This window comes from Patagioenas fasciata, chromosome 13, assembly GCF_037038585.1.
Source record: "Patagioenas fasciata isolate bPatFas1 chromosome 13, bPatFas1.hap1, whole genome shotgun sequence".
NCBI lineage: Eukaryota > Metazoa > Chordata > Aves > Columbiformes > Columbidae > Patagioenas > Patagioenas fasciata.
The window spans coordinates 984,448-1,007,414 of NC_092532.1; the positions used below are offsets into that span (position 1 = coordinate 984,448).

A 22,967-nucleotide genomic window follows, 5' to 3' on the forward strand; every position below is an offset into this window, starting at 1 on the left:
CCCATTGTCCCCATTGACCCCAATGTCCCATTCACCCCATTGACCCCAATGTCCCCCCATTGTCCCCAATGTCCCATTGACCCCAATATCCCATTCACCCCATTGACCCCAATGTCCCCCCATTGTCCCCATTGACCCCAATGCCCCCACTGACCCCAATTTTCCCCCAACATCCCCAATGTCCCCATTGTCCCAAATGTCCCCATTACCCCCATTGACCCCAATGTCCCATTGACCCCATTACCCCAATATCCCCATTCACCCCAATGTCACATTGACCCCAATGTCCCCCCATTGTCCCCATTGACCCCAATGTCCCATTCACCCCAATGTCCCATTCACCCCATTGACCCCAATGTCCCCACCACCCCCATTGTCCCCAATGTCCCATTGACCCCAATGTCCCATTCACCCCATTGCCCCCATTGGTCCCCATTGCCCCCCATTGGCCCCAATGTCCCATTCACCCCATTGTCCCCATTGACCCCAATGCCCCCATTGACCCCAATTTTCCCCAACATCCCCAATGTCCCCATTGTCCCAAATGTCCCCATTACCCCCATTGACCCCAATGTCCCATTGACCCCCATTGGCCCCATTGATCCCCATTGCCCCTCATTGACCCCATTGACCCCAATGTCCCCATCACCCCAATATCCCCATTCACCCCAATGTCCTCCCATTGTCCTCATTGACCTCAATGTCCCATTCACCCCATTGGCCCCAATGTCCCATTGACCCCATTGGCCCCCATTGTCCCATTCACCCCATTGGCCCCAATGTCCCCCCATTGACCCCAATATCCCCAATACCCCAATATCGCCATTTACCCCAATGTCCCCCCATTGCCCCCAATGTCCCCCCATTGTCCCCAATGTCCCATTGACCCCCATTGATCTCCATTCACCCCCAATGTCCCATTGACCTCAATGTCCTATTGAGCCCATTGACCCCAATGTCCCCATCACCCCCATTGACCCCAATGTCCCCCCATTGACCCCAATGTCCCATTCACCCCATTGGCCCCAATGTCCCCACTGACCCCAATGTCCCATTCACCCCATTGACCCCAATGTCCCCACCACCCCCATTGACCCCAATGTCCCATTCACCCCACTGACCCCATTGATCCCCATTACCCCCAATGTCCCATTCACCCCATTGACCCCAATATCTCCCCATTGTCCCCACTGACCCCAATGTCCCATTCACCCCATTGCCCCCAATGTCCCATTGACCCCAATGTCCCATTCACCCCATTGACCCCAGTGTCCCCCCATTGTCCCCATTCACCCCCATGTCCCATTCCCCCCAATGTCCCATTCACCCCCATGTCCCATTCACCCCATTGACCCCAATGTCCCATTGACCCCAATGTCCCATTGACCCCAATGTCCCATTCACCCCATTGACCCCAATGTCCCATTGACCCCATTGATCCCCATTACCCCCAATGTCCCATTCACCCCACTGACCCCAATGTCCCCACCACCCCCATTGTCCCCATTGTCCCCAATGCCCCCTTACCTGTCTCACCTCCCTCTCCAGCTCCGCTCCCACCCCCCCAATCCCCCTCAGCGGGGCCAGCCCGGGGTGCAGCTGCTGCAACGGCTCCTCCTCTGCATTCATTAACAATTAACACCCTCAGCAGCGCTAATTAACACCCCCCCACCCCCCCATATCCCCGCTGCCCCCTAATTACCCCCTAATTCGCGCTAATCACCCCTAATTCCCCCTCATTACTCACCCAGCAGCCCCTCGATGTCCGCAACCGCCATCTTGCCCCGCCGGGAGGGCCACAAACCACCTCAAAATTGACCCAAAATAGCGCTTTTTCAACCCAAAACCCTCCCGCTGAGGCTCCCCGAGCTGTGTCCCCAAAGCCCCCGCTGTTGTCACCTCGGGAAAAGCGCGAAAAAAGCGGCCCCGGGGGTCCCCGCGCTTCGCTTCGCGCTCTGAGGGAAAGCGCGGGAAAACGAGCGGAGACGGAAAGAGCCGAGCGGAGCCGAATGGGCCCGAGCGGAGCCGAATGGGCCCGAGCGGAGCCGAACGGCGCACGAGCGGAGCCGAACGGCGCCCGAGCGGAGCCGAACGGCGCCCGAGCGGAGCCGAGCGGCGCCCGAGTCCCGGCCGGGGCCGAACGCACCCGAAGGGACCCGAAGTCTTCCCGAAGGGGTCCGAGTGGAGCCGAACGCACCCGAACGCACCCGAAGGGGCCGAACGCACCCGAAGGGACCCGAAGTCTTCCCGAAGGGGTCCGAGTGGAGCTGAACGCACCCGAAGGGACCCGAACCCACCCGAAGGGGCCCGAGTGGAGTCGAACAAACCCGAAGGGACCCGAACCCACCCGAAGGGACCCGAACGCACCCGAAGGGACCCGAACGCACCCGAAGGGGTCCGAGTGGAGCCGAACGCACCCGAAGGGACCCGAACGCACCCGAAGGGACCCGAAGTCTCCCCGAAGGGGCCCGAACCCACCCGAAGGGGCCCGAAGTCTCCCCGAAGGGACCCGAAGTCTCCCCGAAGGGACCCGAACCCACCCGAAAGTGCCCCAAAAGGCACCAAACTCCCAAATCCCCCCCTTTTTACCCCAAAACCCGTGTTCCGCTCCCCCCCCCGGCCCCTCCTCTTCCTCCCCCCGCCCCCTTTCTTCCCCTTTTCCCGCCTCACGATCGTTTCCCGCCGCGGCGGTGGCTGCGAGCGAGGCCACGCCCCCTTCCTCAGGCGGCGGCCAATGGGAAGCGGGGGGGGGGGTGCGTGGCCACGCCCACTGTGCGTGGCGTGCGCGGAGGCGGCTCCGAGAGGAGCCGAAGATACACGAAGGGAGCCGAAGGGACCCGAGGGGACCCGAAGGGACCCGAACGCACCCGAAGGGACCCGAACGCACCCGAAGGGACCCGAGTGGGGCCCGAACGCACCCGAGGGGACCCGAAGGCACCCGAAGGCACCCGAAGGGACCCGAACGCACCCGAAGGGACCCGAACGCACCCGAAGGGACCCGAGTGGGACCCGAACACACCCGAAGGGACCCGAAGGGACCCGAGTGGGGCCCGCACTCACCCGAAGGGACCCGAAGGGACCCGAACACACTTAGGGGGCTCCATGAGTCACTTATGGGTCACTATGGGGCACTCCTGGGTCCCTAAGGGGGAAATTATGGGGGTCTATGGGGAGTTCAGGAGGGACCCAGGAGTACCCCAAGGGACCCAGGAGTGCCCCAAAGGACCCAGGAGTTCAGGAGGGACCCAGGAGTGCCCCAAAGGACCCAGGAGTACCCAAATGTGTTGTGTTTTGTTTTTTCTCTCTTGTTTATGTCCTCTTTTACCTGAAATGGGACAATGGGGGCAATGGGGGGCAATGGGGTCAATGGGGGGCAATGGGGTCAGTGGGGGGCAATGGGGTCAGTGGGGGGCAATGGGGGACAATGGGGGACAATGGGGGCAGTGGGTACAATGGGGGCAATGGGGGGCAATGGGGGCAATGGGGGGCAATGGGGGGCAATGGGGGCAGTGGGGGGCAATGGGGGGCAATGGGGTCAATGGGGGCAATGGGAGTCAATGCGGTCAATGGGTCAATGGGGTCAATGGGGGCAATGGGAGTCAATGGGGGGCAATGGGGATCAATGGGTCAATGGGGTCAATGGGGGTCAATGGGTCAATGGGGGCAATGGGGGCAATGGGGATCAATGGGGGGCAATGGGGGGCAATGGGGATCAATGGTGATCAATGGGGGGCAATGGGGGTCAATGGGGGGTCAATGAACTCAATGACTCAATGACTCAATGGGGGTCAATGGGGATCAATGGGTCAATGGGGTCAGTGGGGTCAATGGGTCAATGGGAATCAATGGGGTCAATGGGGGTCAATGGGGTCAATGGGGTCAATGGGGATCAATGGGTCAATGGGGATCAATGGGGTCAATGGGTCAATGGGGTCAATGGGGTCAATGGGGATCAATGGGTCAATGGGGGTCAATCGGTCAATGGGGATCAATGGGGGTCAATGGGGTCAGTCAATGGGGTCAATGGGGTCAATGGGAGTCAATGGGGTCAATGGGTCCCAGGGTCGCATTCCCGCTGTCCCTGTCCCCGCTGTCCCAGGGCTCAGTGCTCACTCCTCATTGGTTCCTGGCCTTTTGCATTCATTAATATTCGGTTAATTATTCGTTAAGGTTTTCTTGCCATAGTTGAGCCCAGCAGGAACCCCCGGGGTCCTAAAACCCTCCCTCTCTATGGGTCCCTATGGGGCTCTATGGGTCCCTATGGAGCTCTATGGGTCCCTATGGGTCCCTATGGAGCTCTCTAGGTCCCTATGGGGTTCCATGGGGCTCTGTGGTTTCCTATGGGCCTCTATGGGGCTCTATGGGTCCCTATGGGTCCCTATGGGTCCTTATGGGTCTTAATGGGTCTCTATGGGGCTCCTTGGGTCTCTATGGGTCCCTATGGGTCTCTATGGGTCTCTACGGGTCCCTATGGGTCTCTATGGGTCTCTACAGGCTCTATGGGTCCCTATGGGGCTCCTTGATGCTCTATGGGTCTCTATGGAACCCCCAGGGTCCTAAAACCCTCCCTCTCTATGGGTCCCTTTGGGTCTCTATGGGTCCCTATGGGTCTCTATGGGGTTCCATGGGGCTCTGTGGCTCCCTATGGGCCTCTATGGTCTCTATGGGTCCCTATGGGGTCCTACGGAGCTCTATGGGTCCCTATGGGTCTCTACAGGCTCTACGGTCCCTATGGGTCTCTATGGTGTTTTGTGACACCATGGGGACCCCGCCTTGTCCCCAGAGCCCATTGTGACATCCTGGGGACCCCCTTTGTCCCCAGGGCCCATTGGACGTCCCATGACTCCCCCTTGTCCCCAGGGCCCATTGTGACATCCAGAGGACCCCGCTTTCTCCCCTGGGCGCATTGTGACTTCCTAGGACCCCCCATTGTCCCCAGGGATCATTGGGACACCGTGGGGACCCCCTTTGTCCCCAGGGCCCATTGTGATATTCGGGGGACCCCCTTGTCCCCAGGGCCCATTGTGACATCCCAGGACCCCCCATTGTCCCCAGAGCCCATTGTGACATCCTAGGGACCCCCTTTGTCCCCAGGGCCCATTTTCCCACCATGGGGACCCCCTTTGTTACTGGGTCCCATTGTGACATTCCAGGACCTTACTTTGTCCCCAGGGCCCATTGTGACACCATCGGGACCCCCATTTGTCCCCAGGGCCCATTGTGACATTCAGAGGACCCCTCTTTGTCCCCAGGGCCCATTGTGAATTCCCAGGGCACCATGTTGTCCCCAGGGCCCATTGTGACATCCTGGGGACCCCCTTTGTCCCTGTCGAGGGTTAAGATTCCTAACCCCAACTCCTAACCCAGACCATAACGCTAATCCTAATCCTAAACCTAAGCCTAATTCCTAACCCTAAACCCAATCCTAACCCAATCCCTTAACCCTAACCCAATCTCTTAACCCTTATCCCAATCCCTTAACCCTAACCCAAACTCCTAACTCTAAGCCTAAGCCCAACCCAGACGCCTAAGCCCAACCCAGACGCCTAAGCCCAACCCAGACGCCTAAGCCAAACTCCTAACACTAAGCCTAACCCTAACGGAAACTCCTAACCCTAACCCAAACTCCTAGCCTTAAGACTAACCCTAAATCCTAACTCAAACTCCTAACCCTAAGTCTAAGCCTAAACCAAACTCCTAAGCTTAAGACTAAGCCTAACCCAAACTCCTAAGCCTAACCCTAACCCAAACTCCAAAACCTAAGCCTAACCCTAACCCAAACCCAAACTCAGTGGCCACTAAGCAGGCCTGGAGCTGTCAGGAGAAAGGACTCCCTGGAGCTCACCCAGCTCTAAACTCAGCCCCAACCTGCTGCTGCCTCGGCAGCCGGCACTGCGAGCGGCGCAGAGATGGAGCAGTTGGCAAAGAGCTTTGCAAGGCAGAGCCCTCTGGGGCACAGCACTGAGCTGGACCCACTTCCCCTCTGCGTGACCGAGCGTCAGCCAAGAAAGCAGCAAGCTAAATTTCACAGGAACGGAAAATTAACATGGAAACGCTCATTTGTTCCCAGGTCGTACCTGTGGGATGGCCCCGAGGCTCACGGACACACTCAGGTGAAGCAGTCAAGGAGCCGCTGCCTACAGGGACGGCTGGAATCGAGCAGAAAGGAAAAGCGTTTCCATTTCACGTTGTGAAATGACCTGCAGCGCCTGGACGGGGGTCAGGCAACAACACGGGACCCAGACGCATGCTGAAATTGCCAAAGCTGCAGAGGGGCTGCAGACCCCTTGTCTGGGACCTGGCAGCTTCCAAACTACTGTGTCCAGGCCACATGCAACACCCCTCAAGGACCAGATGGACCAACACGGGGCCTCTCAGGGCCTTCTGACCAGGAGACCTCTCACACACACAAAAGGAAACCCACACTAACGTGGGAGCATGGAGCACCAGGGCAAAAAATGATCATCCATGTTTCTCCTAAATCAGAGCCTGCTGGCTACTGCAAGGCTCAACTATTGCAAGAAAACGTTCACAAATAATAAACCAAATACTAACAAACGCAAAAGGCCAGTAACCAATGAACACTGAACACTGGGCACTGGAGACAGTGGGGGGTCCTGGGATGTCACAATGGGCCCTGGGGACAAAGTAAGGTCCTCGGCTGTCACAATGAGCCCTGAGGACAAGGGGGGTCCCCAGAATTTCACAATGAGCACTGGGGACAAAGTGGGGTCCTGGGATGTCAAAATGGGCCCTGGGGACAAAGGGGGTCCCTTAATTGTCACAATGGGCCCTGGGGACAAGGGGGGTCCCCACGGTGTCACAATGGGCCCTGGGGACAAAGTGGGGTCCTGGAATGTCACAATGGGCCCAGAGGACAAAGGGGGTCCCCATGGTGCCACAATGGGCCCTGGGGACAAAGGGGGTCCTGAGACGTCACAATGGGCCCTGGGGAAAAGGCGGGGTCCCCACGGTGTCACAATGGGCCCTGGGGACAATGGGGGGTCCTGGGATGTCACAATGGGCCCCAGTGACAAAGGGGGTCCCCATGGTGCAACAACGAGCTCTGGGGATAAAGGGGGTCTCCAGGATGTCACAATGGGCCCTGGGGACAAAGGAAGTCCCCAGAATGCCACAATGGGTCCTGGAAAGAAGTGGGGTCCCCACGGTGTCACAATGGGCCTTGGGGACAAAGGGGGGTCCCCAGGATGTCACAATGGGCCCCGGGGACAAAGGGGTCCCCAGGATGTCACAATGGGTACTGGGGACAAAGGCGGGGTCCCCATGGTGTCACAATGGACCCAAGTGACAGGACGAGTCCCCACGGTACCACTATGGGCCCTGGAGACCAGGGGGTTCCCCGGATTTCACAATGGGCCCTGGGGAAAAGGGGGGGTCCCCAGGATGTCACAATGGGCACTGGGGACAAAGGGGGGTCCCCACGGTGCCATGATGGGCCCTGGCGACAAGGGGGTCCCCAGGATGTCACAATGGGCCCATGGGACAAAGGGGGTACCCATGGTGTCACAATGGGCCCTGGGGACAACTTGGGGTCCTGGGATGTCACAATGGGCCCCGGTGACAAAGGGGGTCCCCGTGGTGCCACAATGTGCCCCTGGGACAAAGGGGGTCCCCAGAATGTCATAATGGGCACTGGGGACAACGGGGGTCCCCAGGATGTCACAAGTGGCCCTGGGGATAAAGGGGGTCCCCATGGTGCCACAATGGGTCGTGTGGACAAGGGGGTCCCCAGGATGTTCACAACGGGCCCTGAGGACAAAGCGGGTCCCCACGGTGTCACAATGGTCCCTGGGGACAACTTGGGGTCCTGGGATGTCACAATGGGCCCTGGGGACAAAGGCGGTCCCCAGGATGTCACAATAAGCCCTGGGGACAAGGGGGGTCCCCAGGATGTCACAATGGGCACTGGGGACAAAGGGGGTACCCACGGTGTCACTATAGGCCCTGGGGACAACGGGGGGTCCCCACGGTGCCACGATGGGCCCTGGGGACAAGGGGGTCCCCAGGATGTTCACAATGGGCCCTGGAGACAATGGGGTGTCCCCAGGATGTCACAATGGGCCCTGGGGACAAAGAGGGTCCCCAGGATGTCACAATCGGCCCTGGGCACAAAGGGGGGTGCACATGGTGTCAAAATGGGCCCTGGGGACAAAGGGCGTCCCCAGGATGTCACAGTGGGCCCTGGGGACAAAGTGGTCCCCATGGTATCAGAATGGGCCCTGGGGACAAAGAGGGGTGCCCTGAATGTCACAATGGGCCCTGAGGACAAAGGGGGGTCCCCAGGATGTCGCAATGGGCCTTGGGGACAATGGGGGGTCCTAGGATGTCACAATGGGCCCGAGTGACAAATGGGGTCTCCATGGTGTCACAATGGGCCCTGAAGACAAAGGGGGTCCCCTGAATGTCACAATGGGCCCTGGAGACAATTGGGGGTTTTGGGATGTCACGATGGGCTCTGACAACAAGGGGAGGTGCCCATGGTGTCACAATGGGTCCTCAGTGACAAGGGGGGTCCCTATAGTGTCACAATGGGCTCTGCAGACAATGGGGGGTCCTGGGATGTCACAATGGGCACCAGTGACAAAGGGGGTCCTCATGGTGCCACAATGGGCCCTGGGGAGTAAGTGGGGTCCTGGGATGTCACAATGGGTCCTGGGGACAAAGGGTGATCCTTTGATGTCACAAGGGGCCCTGGAGGCAAGGGGGTCCCCAGGATGTTACAATGGGCCCTGGGCACAAAGGGGGGTCCCCATAGTGTCACAATGGGTCCCCAGTGACAAGGGGGTCCCCACGGTGCCACGATGGGCCCTGGGGACAAGAGGGGGTCCCCATGGTGTCACAATGGACCCTGGGGTCAAAGGGGGTTCCCAGGACATCACAATGGGCTCTGGGGACAATGGGGATCCTGGGACATCACAATGAGCCCTGGGGACAAGGGGGGGGTCCTGGGACGTCACAATGGGTCCTGGGGACAAAGCGGTTCCCCAGGATGTCACAATGGGCCCCAGGGACAAAGCAGGGTCCTGGGACGTCACAATGGGCCCTGGAGACAAAGGGATTCCCCAGGATGTCACAATGGGCCCTGGGGACAAAGGGGGTCCCCACAGTGTCACAATGGTCCCTGGGGACAAAGGAGATCCCCACAGTGTCACAATGGGCCCAGGGGACAATGGGGGGTCCTGGGACGTTATAATGGGCCCTCGGGAAAAAGGGGGTCCACATGGTGCCACAATGGGCCCTGGGGACAACGGGGGTCCCAGGATGCCACAATGGACACTGGGGACAAGGGGGTCCCCAGGATGTCACAATGGGCCCTGGGGACAACGGTGGCTCCTGGGATGTCACAATGGGCCCTGGGGACAAAGTGGGGTCCTAAGATGTCACAATGGGCACTGGGGACAAAGGGGGTCCCCATGGTGCCACAATGGGCCTTGGGGACAATGGGGTCTCCCCAGGATGTCACAATGGGCCTTGGGGACAAAGGGGTGTCCCCTGAATGTGCATAATGGGCCTGGGGACAAAGGGTGGTCGCCGGGATGTCTCAGTGGGCCCTGGGGACAATGGGGGGTCCTGGGATGTCACAATGGGCCCCAGTGACAAATGGGGTCTCCACGGTGTCACAATGGGCCCTGGGGATAAAGGGGGGTCTCCAGGATGTCACAATGGGCCCAAGTGATGAGTCCCCACAGTGCCACTATGGGCCCTGGAGACAAGGGGGGTCCCCAGGATGTCACGATGGGGCCTGGGGACAACGAGGGGTCCTGGGACGTCACAATGAGCCCTGGGGAAAAAGGGTGGTCCCCATGATGTCACAATGGGCACTGGAGACAGTGGGGGGTCCTGGGATGTCACAATGGGCCCTGGGGACAAAGTAAGGTCCTCGGCTGTCACAATGAGCCCTGAGGACAAGGGGGGTCCCCAGAATTTCACAATGAGCACTGGGGACAAAGTGGGGTCCTGGGATGTCAAAATGGGCCCTGGGGACAAAGGGGGTCCCTTAATTGTCACAATGGGCCCTGGGGACAAGGGGGGTCCCCACGGTGTCACAATGGGCCCTGGGGACAAAGTGGGGTCCTGGAATGTCACAATGGGCCCAGAGGACAAAGGGGGTCCCCATGGTGCCACAGTGGGCCCTGGGGACAAAGGGGGTCCTGAGACGTCACAATGGGCCCTGGGGAAAAGGCGGGGTCCCCACGGTGTCACAATGGGCCCTGGGGACAATGGGGGGTCCTGGGATGTCACAATGGGCCCCAGTGACAAAGGGGGTCCCCATGGTGCGACAACGAGCTCTGGGGATAAAGGGGGTCTCCAGGATGTCACAATGGGCCCTGGGGACAAAGGAAGTCCCCAGAATGCCACAATGGGTCCTGGAAAGAAGTGGGGTCCCCACGGTGTCACAATGGGCCTTGGGGACAAAGGGGGGTCCCCAGGATGTCACAATGGGCCCCGGGGACAAAGGGGTCCCCAGGATGTCACAATGGGTACTGGGGACAAAGGCGGGGTCCCCATGGTGTCACAATGGACCCAAGTGACAGGACGAGTCCCCACGGTACCACTATGGGCCCTGGAGACCAGGGGGTTCCCCGGATTTCACAATGGGCCCTGGGGACAAGGGGGGTCCCCAGGATGTCACAATGGGCACTGGGGACAACGAGGGGTCCTGGGACGTCACAATGAGCCCTGGGGAGAAAGGGGGGTCCCCACCCTGTCAGAAGGGACCCTGGGGACAAGGTGGGGTCCTGGGATGTCACAATGGGCCCTGGGGACAAAGGGGGTGTCCATGGTGCCACAATGGGCCCTGGGGACTAGGGGGGGGGGGGGGGTCCCCTCGGTGCCACGATGGGCCCTGGGGACAAGGGGGTCCCCAGGATGTCACAATGGGCCCTGAGGACAAATTGGGGTTCTGGGATGTCACAATGGGCCCTGGGGACAAAGGGGGTCCCCAGAATGTCACAATGGGCCCTGGGGACATTTGGGGTCCCCAGAATGTCACAATGGGCCCTGGGGACAATGGGGGATCCTGAGACGTCACAATGGGCCCTGGGGACAAAGTGGGTCCCCATGGTGTCACAACACCCTGGGGACAATGCAGGGTCCCCAGGATGTCACAATGGCCCCTGGGGACATTAGGGGTCCCCACAGTTTCACGATCTTAACCCTTGACACCCCCCAACTACTGGGTCCTTAGGGTTACTCCCGGGTCCCTCCTGAACTGAATCCCCGCCCGAACTCCTGGGTCTGATAGAGGGCACGAACATTTTAAGGGTTAACAAAACATAATTGGGTGCCCACTAACGAGCCAACACTTTAGGGCTGAGCCACACGAGCCCTTAGTTCAGAGCTTTAGGTGAACTCATGGTAAGGAAACCAGAACCCAGCAGTGCCAGGATCAGGAGTTTTACGGCACCAGCTGTGAACTCGAGGGGACGAGAGAACCGAGATTTACAGCAAAAAGGGGGTGCCAGGCTGGGTTCAACCGACCTGGAGCTTGGGTCCCAGTCCATTCAACACAAGGAGCCAAACCTGAGGAAGCTGAAGGAGCCTTCATCCAAAGACCCCTCCTCCAGAGCACCAGGTGGCGCCGCGCAGGCGAACAGGGGGCGTCCAGGCGGAGACTACGGCAGTGATGAGCGGGAAAGGTTCTGGATGTGTGCGGGCGCTCCGGGGTCGTTGGGACACGAGCTCCTCGCTGTATTTAAACGCAGCTCCTGCCGCTCGGAGCGGCGCACGAGGGGTGGAACCATCGCTCCCCTTGCGCCCGACGGCGAAACGAACGCAGCTGCTCTGGAGCCCTGCGGGGTGTGGAGGTTCATGGCTCCGGAGGCTGTAAAGTTGTTTCTGCGCCTCCGTTCCCCTCATGGCCCCCCCATTCCCTTCACACCGACCCTCAATCCACCCCCCACCCGACCCCCAGCTCCCCCCAAACCCCGACCCCCAGCTCCCCCCCACCGACCCCCAAATGCCCCCCCGACCCCCAATTCCTCCCCAGACTGACCCCCAATGCCCCCTCACACCGACCCCCAAGGCCGCCCCCGCACACCAACCCCCCAGTTCCCCCCTCAAACACCGACCCCCAATCCCCCCCCGGACCCTAATTCCCCCTCGCACTGACCCCCAACGCCCCCCACACCAACCCCTAATGCCCCTCACATCGACCCCCAAATCCTCCCCAGACTGACCCCTCAAATCCTCCCCAGACCAACCCCCAACTTCCCCCCCACACCGACCCCCAATTCCCCCTCACACCGACCCCCAATGTCCCCCCCCCCACACCAGACCCCAATTCCCCCCCACACCGACCCCCAATTCCCCCCACACTGATCCCCAATGCCCCCCCCCACACCGACCCCCAATTCCTCCCCAGACTGACCCCCAATGCCCCCTCACACCGACCCCCAAGGCCCCCCCTGCACTGACCCCCCCACACCGACCCCCCAATTCCCCCCTCAAACACCGACCCCCAGTGCCCCCCCACTGGACCCTAATTCCCCCTCGCACCGACCCCCAATGCCCCCCCACACACTGACCCCCAGTTCCTGCCCCCCACACCAACCCCTAATGCCCCTCACATCGACCCCCAAATCCTCCCCACACTGACCCCTCAAATCCTCCCCAGACCAACCCCCAACTTCCCCCACACCGACCCCCAATTCCCCCTCACACCGACCCCCCAAGCCCCCCCCACCGATCCTCAATTCCTCCCCACACCGACCCCCAATGTCCTGCTCACACCGACCCTCAGTTCCTCCCCCACACCGCCCCCCAATTCCCCCCTCACACCGACCCCAAATCCCCACCCCCACACTGCCCCCCAAATCCCCCCCTCACACCGACCCCCAATGCCCCTGACGCCGACCCCAATTCCTCCCCCCACACCGACCCCCAATGCCCCTCACGCCGACCCCCAGTTCCCCTCACAACCTCCACCAAAACGGCGGCGCCTCCCTCTCCTCCCTCCCGCCTTTTCCCGCCACACACTCCCGGACGTGACGCCGGCGAGGGGGCGTGGCCGGCGGCGAGGGGGCGTGGCCGCGGCGCCGGCGGGCGGGAAGCGCCGGGGCGGGAAACGCCGGGTGAGGAGATCGCGTCCCCTCGGGTCCCTCGTGTCTCTTCATGTCCCATCGCGTCCCTCGGGTCCCTCGTGTCCCTTCATGTCCCATCGTGTCCCCTCATGTCCCATCGTGTCCCCTCGCGTCCCTCGGGTCCCTTCATCGTCCCCTCGTGTCCCTCGGGTCCCCTCGTGTCCCCTCATCTCCTCAGCACCCCCGCTGGAGCCCGCCCGTCCCTCCCCTCCAGGAGAGACCCCGGGGCTGGGGCAGATCCGCCATCAATCCCCCCACAGACTTTTTCCCTCTTTCCTCCCCCTCTTCCCTCTTTTGCCCCCTTTTCCCCCTTTATCCCTCTTTCCCCCCTTTTTCCCTTTCCCCCCCTTTTTCCCTCTTTTTCCTCTTTCCCCCCCTTTCTCCTCTTTCCCCTCTTGCCCCCCTTTTCTCTCTTCCCCCTTTATCCCTCTTCCCCTCTTTTTCCCTCTTTCCCCTCTTTTCCCCCCTTTTTCCTCTTTCCCCTCTTTCCCTTTTTCCCTCTTTCCCCTCTTTTCCCCCCTTTATCCCTCTTTCCCCTCTTTTTCCCTTCCCCCCTTTCACCCCCTTTTCCGTCTTTTCCCCCTTTTCCCTCTTTCCCCCCTTTTTCCATATTTTTCCTCTTTCCCCCTTTATCCCTGTTTCCCCCTTTTTCCCTCTTTCCCCCTTTTTTCCTTCTTCCCCTCTTTCCCCCCTTTTCCCTCTTTTTCCTCTTTCCCCCCTTTTCCCCCCTCTTCCCCTCTTCCCCCCTTTTCCCTCTTTCCTCCCCTTTTCCCTCTTCCCCTCTTCCCCCCCTTTTCCCTCTTTTTCCTCTTCCCCCCCTTTCCCCCCCTTTTCCCTCTTTTTCCTCTTCCCCCCTTTCCCCCCCTTTTTCCCTCTTCCCCCTTTTCCCCCTTTTTTCCTTCTTTCCCTCCTTTTCCCTCTTCCCCTCTTTCCCCCCTTTCCCCCTCTTTTTCCTCTTTCCCCCTTTCCCCCCTCTTCCCCTTTTCCCCCCTTTTTCCCTCTTTCCCCCCTTTCCCCCTCTTCCCCTCTTTCCTCCCTTTTCCCCCCTTTTCCCTCTTTCTCCCTTTTCCCTTTTCCCCCCTTTTCCCTCTTCCCCCGTTTCCCTCTCCCGTTTTCCCGTCCCTCCTCCCATTCCCGTGCAGCCCAACCCCTTCCCCCCTTTTCCCCAGAGCAGTTTTCATACAGATCCCCCCTTTCCCCCCAGCCCCGAACCCCCGGGGGTTTCTCAGCATCAGCAGCCACTTCACTCCCCCCCAATTTAACTCTTTGTGTCCCTTTTCCAGGCTCTTTGGGAGCCCGGGTGTCCTGGGGCCGCTCTGGTTTTTGCTCCGGGGTGTTTGGAGCCCGGTGACCATGGACCTGTTTCCCTTGGGCGACGAGCTGCGTGGCTTTGCCCAGAGCCCCGGGCTGCTCTGCGGGGAAGCGCTGGACCTGAGCCTGGAGCCCAGTCTGAGCCTGGAGCCCAGTCAGAGCCTGGAGCCCAACCTGAGCCTGGAGCCCGACCTGAGCCTGGAGCCCGACCTGGAGCCCAACCTGACCCTGGAGCCCGACCTGGAGCCCAACGTGAGCCTGGAGCCTGACCTGGAGCCCAACCTGAGCCTGGAGCCTGACCTGGAGCCCAACCTGAGCCTGGAGCCTGACCTGGAGCCCAACCTGAGCCTGGAGCCTGACCTGGAGCCCGACCTGAGCCTGGAGCCTGACCTGGAGCCCAACCTGAGCCTGGAGCCCGACCTGAGCCTGGAGCCCGACCTGGAGCCCAACCTGACCCTGGAGCCCGACCTGGAGCCCAACGTGAGCCTGGAGCCTGACCTGGAGCCCAACCTGAGCCTGGAGCCTGACCTGGAGCCCAACCTGAGCCTGGAGCCTGACCTGGAGCCCGACCTGAGCCTGGAGCCTGACCTGGAGCCCAACCTGAGCCTTGAGCTCAGTATTTACTAATGATCAGTATTTACTAATGATGGTCAGTATTATTAATGATGATCAGTATTTATTAATGGTGATCAGTAATTATTAATAACGGTCAGTATTTATTAATGACGATCAGTATTTATTAATGATGGTCAGTATTTATTAATGACGATCAGTATTTATTAATGATGGTCAGTATTTATTAAGGACAATCAGCATTTATTAATGATGGTCAGTATTTATTAATGACGATCAGTATTTATTAATGATGGTCAGTATTTATTAAGGACAATCAGCATTTATTAATGATGGTCAGTATTTATTAATGATGATCAGCATTATTAATAAGGATCAATATTTATTAATGGTGATCAGTAATTATTAATAACGGTCACTATTTGTTAATGACGATCAGTATTTATTAATGATGGTCAGTATTTATTAAGGACAATCAGCATTTATTAATGATGGTCAGTATTTATTCATGACAATCAGCATTATTAATAAGGATTGATATTTATTAATGGTGATCAGCATTTATTAATAACGATCAGTATTTATTAGTGATGGTCAGTATTTATTAATGGCGATCAGTATGTATTAATGGTGGTCAGTATTTATTAGTAACGATCAGTATTTATTAATGACAATCAGTATTTATTAATGACGGTCAGTATTTATTAATAACGATTGGTATTTATTAATGATGATCAGTATTTATTAATGATGGCAAGTATTTATTAATGATGATCAGCATTATGAATAAGGATCAATATTTATTAATGGTGATCAGCATTTATTAATAACGATCAGTATTTATTAATGATGGCCAGTATTTATTAATGGCTGGAAGGACCATTCAGCCAGCCAGCCACAGTCCAGGAGGTTCCTCCAGCGCATTGATGATAACTTCCTCATGCAGATGGTGGAGGAGCCGACCAGGAGAGGTGCACTGCTGGATCTCATCCTCACTAACAAAGAGGGTCTGGTCGAAGCAGTAAAGGTCGAGGGCTGCCTGGGTTGCAGTGACCACGAGATGGTGGAGTTCAGCATCTCGTGTGGCAGGAACAGAATAGCAAGTAGAATTGCAACCCTGGACTTTGGCAGGGCTAATTTCGGCCTTTCCAAGCAATTGCTGGGGGAAATCCCATGGGCAAGACTGCTTGAAGGAAAAGGGGCCCAAGAGAGCTGGATTGCATTCAGAGATTGCTTCTTCCATGCTCAGGATCAGAGCATCCCCACACGCAGGAAGTCGAGGAAGGGAGCCAGGAGGCCTGCGTGGTTGAATAGGGGTCTGTTGGGTATGCTCAAGCAGAAGAGGCGAGTTTACAGGTCATGGAAGCAGGGGCTGGCCACTTGGGAGGAATATAAGGCTGCTGTTAGAGGATGCAGGAGGGCAGCTAGGGTAGCCAAGGCCTCCTTAGAATTACAGCTGGCGAGAGGGGTCAAGGACAGCAAGAAGAACTTTTTCAAATACATAGCAGATAAAACTAATACCAGAGGCAATGTAGGCCCACTGATGAATGAGGTGGGTGCCCTGGTGGCAGAAGACACAGAGAAGGCAGAATTGCTGAATGCCGCCTTTGTCTCTGTCTACTCCGCTGGAGGCTGTCCTGGGGAACCCTGTACCCCTGAGACCCCGGATGAAGCCAGGTTAATGGAGGAGTTTGCTTTAGTCGATGAGGACTGGGTTAGGGAACAATTAAATAGTCTGGACGTCCATAAATCCATGGGCCCAGATGGGATGCATCCGCGGGTGCTGAGGGAGCTGGCTGAAGTCATTGCTGGACCGCTCTCCATCATTTTTGCCAAGTCTTGGGAAACGGGAGAGGTGCCCGAGGATTGGAGGAAAGCAAATGTCACTGCAGGCTTCAAAAAGGGCAAGAAGGAGGACCCGGGTAATTATAGACCGGTCAGCCTCACCTCCATCCCTGGGAAAGTAATGGAACAGCTTATCCTTGGTGTCATCTCAAGGCACATCAGGGATAAGAGGGTCATTAGGGGCAGTCAGCACGGCTTTACCAAGGGGAAGTCATGCTTGACCAACCTCATAGCCTTTAATGAGAATGTACCAAGGTGGATGGATGATGGCAGAGCGGTGGATGTGGTCTACCTTGACTTCAGTAAAGCCTTTGACACAGTCTCCCACAGCATCCTCACAGCTAAATTGAGGAGGTGTGGTCTGGACAATAGAGTAGTGAGGTGGGTTGCAAACTGGCTTAAAGAGAGAAGCCAGAGAGTGGCGGTCAATGGTGCGGAGTCCAGTTGGAGGCCAGTATCTAGCGGAGTGCCTCAGGGGTCAGTACTGGGGCCAATATTATTCAATATATTCATTAACGATTTAGATGAGGGAATTGAGTGTACTATCAGCAAGTTTGCTGATGACACCAAGCTGGGAGGAGTGGCTGACACTGGAAGCTGTGCTGCCATCCAGAGACCTGGACAGGCTGGAGAGTTGGGCGGGGGATAACCTGATGGAATTTAACAAGGGAAAGTGCACCTGGGCAGGAACAACCCCAGGTTCCAGTATAGGTTGGGGAATGACCTATTAGAGAGCAGTGTAGGGGAAAGGGACCTGGGGGTCCTGGTGGACAACAGGATGACCATGAGCCAGCACTGGGCCCTTGTGGCCAGGAAGGCCAATGGTACCTGGGGTGTATTAGAGGAGGGGTGGTCAGTAGGTCAGAGAGGTCCTCCATCCTCTCTACTCCACCCTGGTTAGACCACACCTGGAATATTGTGTCCAGTTGTGGTCCCTCAGTTCCAGAAGGACAGGGAACTGCTGGAGAGAGTCCAGCGTAGGGCAACAAAGATGCTGAAGGGAGTGGAGCACCTCCCTTATGAAGAAAGGCTGAGGGAGCTGGGGCTCTTTAGTTTGGAGAAGAGGAGACTGAGGGGTGACCTTATTAATGTTTATGAATATATAAAGGGTGAGTGCCACGAGGATGGAGCCGGGCTCTTCTCAGTGGCAAACAATGATAGGACAAGGGGCAATGGGATCAAGCTGGAACACAAGAGGTTCCACTTAAATTTGAGAAAGAACTTCTTCCCAGTGAGGGTGACAGAGCACTGGAACAGGCTGCCCAGGGAGGTTGTGGAGTCTCCTTCCCTGCAGACATTCAAACCCGCCTGGACATGTTCCTGTGCGACCTCTCCTAGGCGTTCCTGCTCCAGCAGGGGGATTGGACTGGATGATCTTTTGAGGTCCCTTCCAATCCCAAACATACTGTGATACTGTGATACTGTGAATTCCGTGGCAGGTTCACTCTATCGTTCACTGAATGGGGGAAATACGCCAAGCCCAGTGCTGCTGACCTTCTCTGCAGGTGCCTGTACCCGTTCACGGAGCACACGGTCAGGATTCTTCTCTCCCTGATAACCGTTCGCCCTGCAGTCCCTGTTTAAAGCTCCAGTGGCAAACTTCTCTGATTCCACGTGGGCTTTGCTGTGTTGAGCTGTAGACGTTGTTTATTGTCCATAGCCTTGCAGGTGCTGTTTTGCCTGGACGCAAATTCCTTTCTTCTCGGCGAAGTGCAATACGGGCCTTGTCTTGTAAGTGATCAGTGTAGTTTGGAGTTGCTTTTGGTAGATATGAGCAGAACTTCGCAGCCTAAAATTTTAGCAAATCCAGCTTACCAAGTAACAAAAGCAAAGAGTATATTAAAAATCATACCAGCTTATGTCCTAAAAGAATTGATTATATTTAGTGTGCATCTACTTAAGGTAAATGATTAATATTAAACTTATCTCTGAGTAGCAAAACCATTGCCACACAGCTCACTTATTTAGCAGGGAGAGCTCACAGTGGGCTCATCCAGGCTGTCGTATTTATGGAGTGAAGTGATAGGCTCGCAGTCACGTTGCGCACAGTAAGAAAAGTGTGTCTGAGACTCATGCGCTCACAAATTACCAGCGTTCATCTGCTCTTCTGCTTCCCCGTGGGTCTCCTGGCAGGAGTTCTTGGCCTGGTTACGGCTCAGCCCCTTCCCTCCTCTGGAGCCTGGACCAAACTGCTCTGGTTTGGCTGGGGGTGACTGGGGGATCGAGTGCATCTGCCACCCCTGGCAGCCCAGAGAGAACAGAGCCAGATAGCGGGATCCTTTCCGCAACATCCCCATAGGCGCCTGGAGCAAGGAGCGTGGCATTGAGTGTGTCTGTGACACCCCCATCATGCACCAGCCGCTGGGAACATGGAGCGGTGCAGCAGACTGTTCAAGACTTTGCTCAGAGCAATGGGTGCTGGAGCTTTTAGAAACTGGGATGGAAACTCAGCAGCCAGGTGCCCAGGGCTGAGCTGGCCTGTGCCTCCCAAGGGACATCCTGACCCTCCCTGCCCAGGCACAGGGTCACAGTGGGGCCCTTTGTGACGTCACTTGGTGACACCCACTGCCCCGCATGTGCTCAGCGCCGCTGCGGGCCCAGCCCACACTGTCCGACAGGACAGTGACGGGACAGGGTGCGAGCACGGAGCTGGCGAGAGCCCCGAGCGTAGCCCACGTCTCTCAGAGAATCAGAGAATCTTCTTGGTTGGAAGCGACCCTTAAGATCATCGAGCCCAACCACAACCCAGCTCTAGCTGCCCCGGCAGACTCTGCTGCCCCTGGCAGACTTGGAGCAGGGAGCTCCTGAGCTCAGCTCCCGTCTTTCCCCGACGAGGAGCACACGGGCGCATCCCACACCTTTCACCGCTGCCTCTGGCAGAGCTGCAGCACCGAGGCGTTTGCCGAAGCGTCCGCCTTCTTCATCCGTAGTCCTTCCCCATTGACTGAAAAATGGCGGAGAGACCCCCCATCCGACCTAGGCTGGCCTGGCAGGAGAGACCCCCCAGCCGCCCCCGGGTGGCCTGGCAGGAGGAGGTTGGGGGTCCCCAGGAGGTCAGATCTCCACCGCAGCCCAACCAGGTGGATGCGGTCCAGCCACTGCAGATCGGTGAGTGAGGGGCCCTGATTGTCTGGGCAGGGTGGGGCCCCGCGATCGCTCCCCGCTCCACACCAAAATCACGTTTCCCCACACGCTGGCAGGGGTTCCCATGGGTGGTGATGATGCTGCCTGAAGCCCAGGGCTGCTCCGAGCTTGGCGCCGGCCCCAGCACAGCCTCTGCGGGCAGAGGGGACCCAGCTCCTGCTGCAGGGCACGGGCAGCGAGAGGCAGCTGGGCGGGCAGGAGGCACCGTGCTGCGGGACGGGGACCTTTCCTGCCTGTCTGAAGCGAGTTCCTCACCCGCTGCACTGGGGGCTTTCCCCATCCTGCCTGGCTCCAGCATCGCAGCCCCTCTGCTGGGCACCCTCCAGCCCCCACACGCACAGGGAGGCTGTGCCGGGGCAGCGGGCACTGGGATGGACATGGGGCAGAGCTCCTTCCTCTGCTCTCTCTTGCCTGCAAACCCTCTGTGCAGCCCTCCCTGCTCTCCTCCTTTATTAGATGCCGATTCGTTACCCGCATATGAGGTGGAACCAGAACATGTGGACTCCATCGTGTCCCTTTTCAGCAGCCCAGACAAGGTAACCGCGGCCCTTTGGAAGGCGGCTGTGCCGGCGTCTGCTGGCAGGGGCTCTGCTGCGGGGTGCTGGAGGGCGCTGGCTGGGCAGAGCTGCTGCTCCCAGGTCTCTAATGGGCACTGCACCCCATGCTGCGGTGCCGCTGGCCGCGAGTCCTCATCTCATGCTTCCTGTTTGTCTCTCTGTCCCCTGGCTGCCAGGACGAGGAACAGAAGATGGAGTTCCTTAAATGCATTGCCATGATCTTCAGAGATGCAACATACAACGACTTGTCCCAGGGCCTAGACCTCTTCTGCCAGAGATACGAGCTGGTAGAGAATATCGAGGTGAGGGGATACCCGGCAGCGCTGGGGAAGTGAGCAATGCCCCCGGCACCGGCACCTGTGAGGACAGTGCTGGGCAGGGCCGGGGGCTGGTGGCACTGGGTGCTGGCAGCTGCCAGGTCCCATCCCGGCTGTGCTCTGCAGGTGCTGCTGGAAGAGGAGCCCAGGGACCAACTGCCCACAGTGGTGCAGCGGATTGCCGCATTTGCCATGGCCGACATGAGGTACCTGTCCATCCTTCCTGGGGACTCCTGCCCCAGAGCCCCGTGTCCACCTGTACGAGACCTCCAGGCACTGCTCCCAGCACCCATGTCCTACTGGCCCCTCTCTCTTTGTAGCTTCGTGGAGGAGGTACTGGAAGGCAAAGATAGGAGCCACATCCAGGCCTGCTTCTCCAGCGTCTTCATGCTTCCTCCAAAAGAGGAAATGAGGGACCTGAAACCTTACCTCTACTTCATGGTAAGTGCTGGGGGAGCTACAGGAGCCCCAGTCCCTCTGGGCTGCTCTCTGGTCACCCCGTGCTGCGCTATGACCAGAGATCCCAGACAGGCTTTGCTTTCCCACTGTTGTCCCTTCCCCCGTTCCCGTGGGCCTGGCCTCATCCAGTGCCATGGGCTGCTCTGACAGCAGCAGATTATTTGCCCCTGGGTCTCTCCCAGGCACCGTGAAGCAGCGCACGAGTCCTCCCTTGGTGCTGGGACTTCAGATCAGTCTCTTGGGGTGAGGGGGATGGCAGGAAACGTGGCCATAACTCGTTGTCTTCCTTGCAGACCATGAAGGCTGTGGACAGCATGCTTGTGGCGTTGGTGCTCAACTCTCCTGCCTCTCAAGTCAGTGAGAAGATGCAGGATATCTTCCAGGTCTGGCGTGTGCAAAGAGTGGGCTTCACCAGGGCTGTTCCTCACCCTGGGGGATGGGGTGTCCACTCTGGAGGTGACAGTCCCACCCGTGCCGTGCAGAGAGCGCTGCCGGGAGGGTGCCCACCTCCTTGGGGAGCCAGGGGCTGCCCACCAGGCTCTTCCGCAGCACAGTGGCCGCAGAGGGTGGCATCCGCCTTCCTGCCTGGCCGCAGGGCTGGCCCGGGGCGTTTGTCCCAAGCCTGCCAGAGGACAGGAAGCCCATTACAGGCTTTGTTCCAGATCATAGGAAGCCTTAATAGACTAGGCCAGTCCAAGCCTGGACTTGAGCAGTGCTGCTTCTGCTGGAGCGGTGGCTGCTCCCAGGGCTCACCAGCAGCTTCTCTCTTCCCAGATGCTCTTGACTTTCAGCACCTCTGAGAGGGCATCTGTGCGGGAGAGGGCTGTGGGCAGGATGAGGCTGCTGAGCTTCTTGCTGACCAACTACTCCTCACTGAAGGTAAGGACCAGGCACTCCCTGCTCTGCCAGGACCCAGCTCTGCCCCAGTCCTGTGTTGGCCGGGACTGCCCAAGGAGCACCGAGGGAACCCAGGTCTGGCAGCTCTGCCTGCATGGGGCTGTTCTGGGATTGGGGTCTGCAGGGCCCTGCAAAGCTCTGACCACCCTCGATCCAGCCCTGGGCACATTCCTGGATTCAGGGCTTTGGCCCCACATACCCTCAGCCCTTCTGCACTTCCTTTGCCCTTGTCCAGGCTGATCCGAATGAGGACAGAGATGATTCCGGTGCTGAGATCCAGATGCCAATCCTCGGACAGCTGCTAGGACATCTCCTCCTATTCCTGTCATTCAAGGAAGAAGAGACCAGCTGCTTGGCTTTGGACACTCTCTGTTTCCTCTTCCAATTCAAGCATCAGCAACACTGTAAGAGAAGCTGTGGTGGGATACATCCCTCTGCACAGCCACATCAGCCAGCACCTCTGCTTGTCTTCCTGGGTGTTGTGATGGACTCTTCTGCTGCTTCCTGGAGACAACACCATGTTACCAGCACTGTCCCTCCTCTGCTCCTGACCCGCAGCACTGCAGCCATGCGAGACGTCCCCCACATCACTGCTATTCCAGCCATGGGGGACTGAACTGTGGCACTGCATGCAGAGCTCTAGGGCCTTGGAGTTTCCAGGGCCAGGAGCATTCGCACATGTGCACTGGAGGAGGGTCAGCCTTTCCGTGGCACTGCTCTCCACCACCTCCTCCCCTGACTGTTGGTCATAACCTCCCTGC

At 58.3% G+C, this 22,967-nt stretch overlaps 1 protein-coding gene across 1 annotated transcript; it reads left to right on the forward strand.

The window, feature by feature from the left end:
• Nucleotides 1-18,711: 18,711 nt before the first annotated feature.
• On the forward strand, nucleotides 18,712-22,691 carry LOC139829051 (maestro heat-like repeat family member 5). Its single transcript, XM_071814405.1, has 9 exons — nucleotides 18,712-19,940; nucleotides 20,433-20,512; nucleotides 20,710-20,835; nucleotides 20,977-21,056; nucleotides 21,171-21,291; nucleotides 21,603-21,692; nucleotides 22,084-22,188; nucleotides 22,442-22,530; nucleotides 22,598-22,691. The coding sequence occupies exons 1-9, from the start codon at nucleotides 19,784-19,786 to the stop codon at nucleotides 22,689-22,691; spliced, it is 942 nt and encodes a 313-aa protein (XP_071670506.1). The 5' UTR covers nucleotides 18,712-19,783.
• The last annotated feature ends 276 nt before the right edge of the window (nucleotides 22,692-22,967 follow it).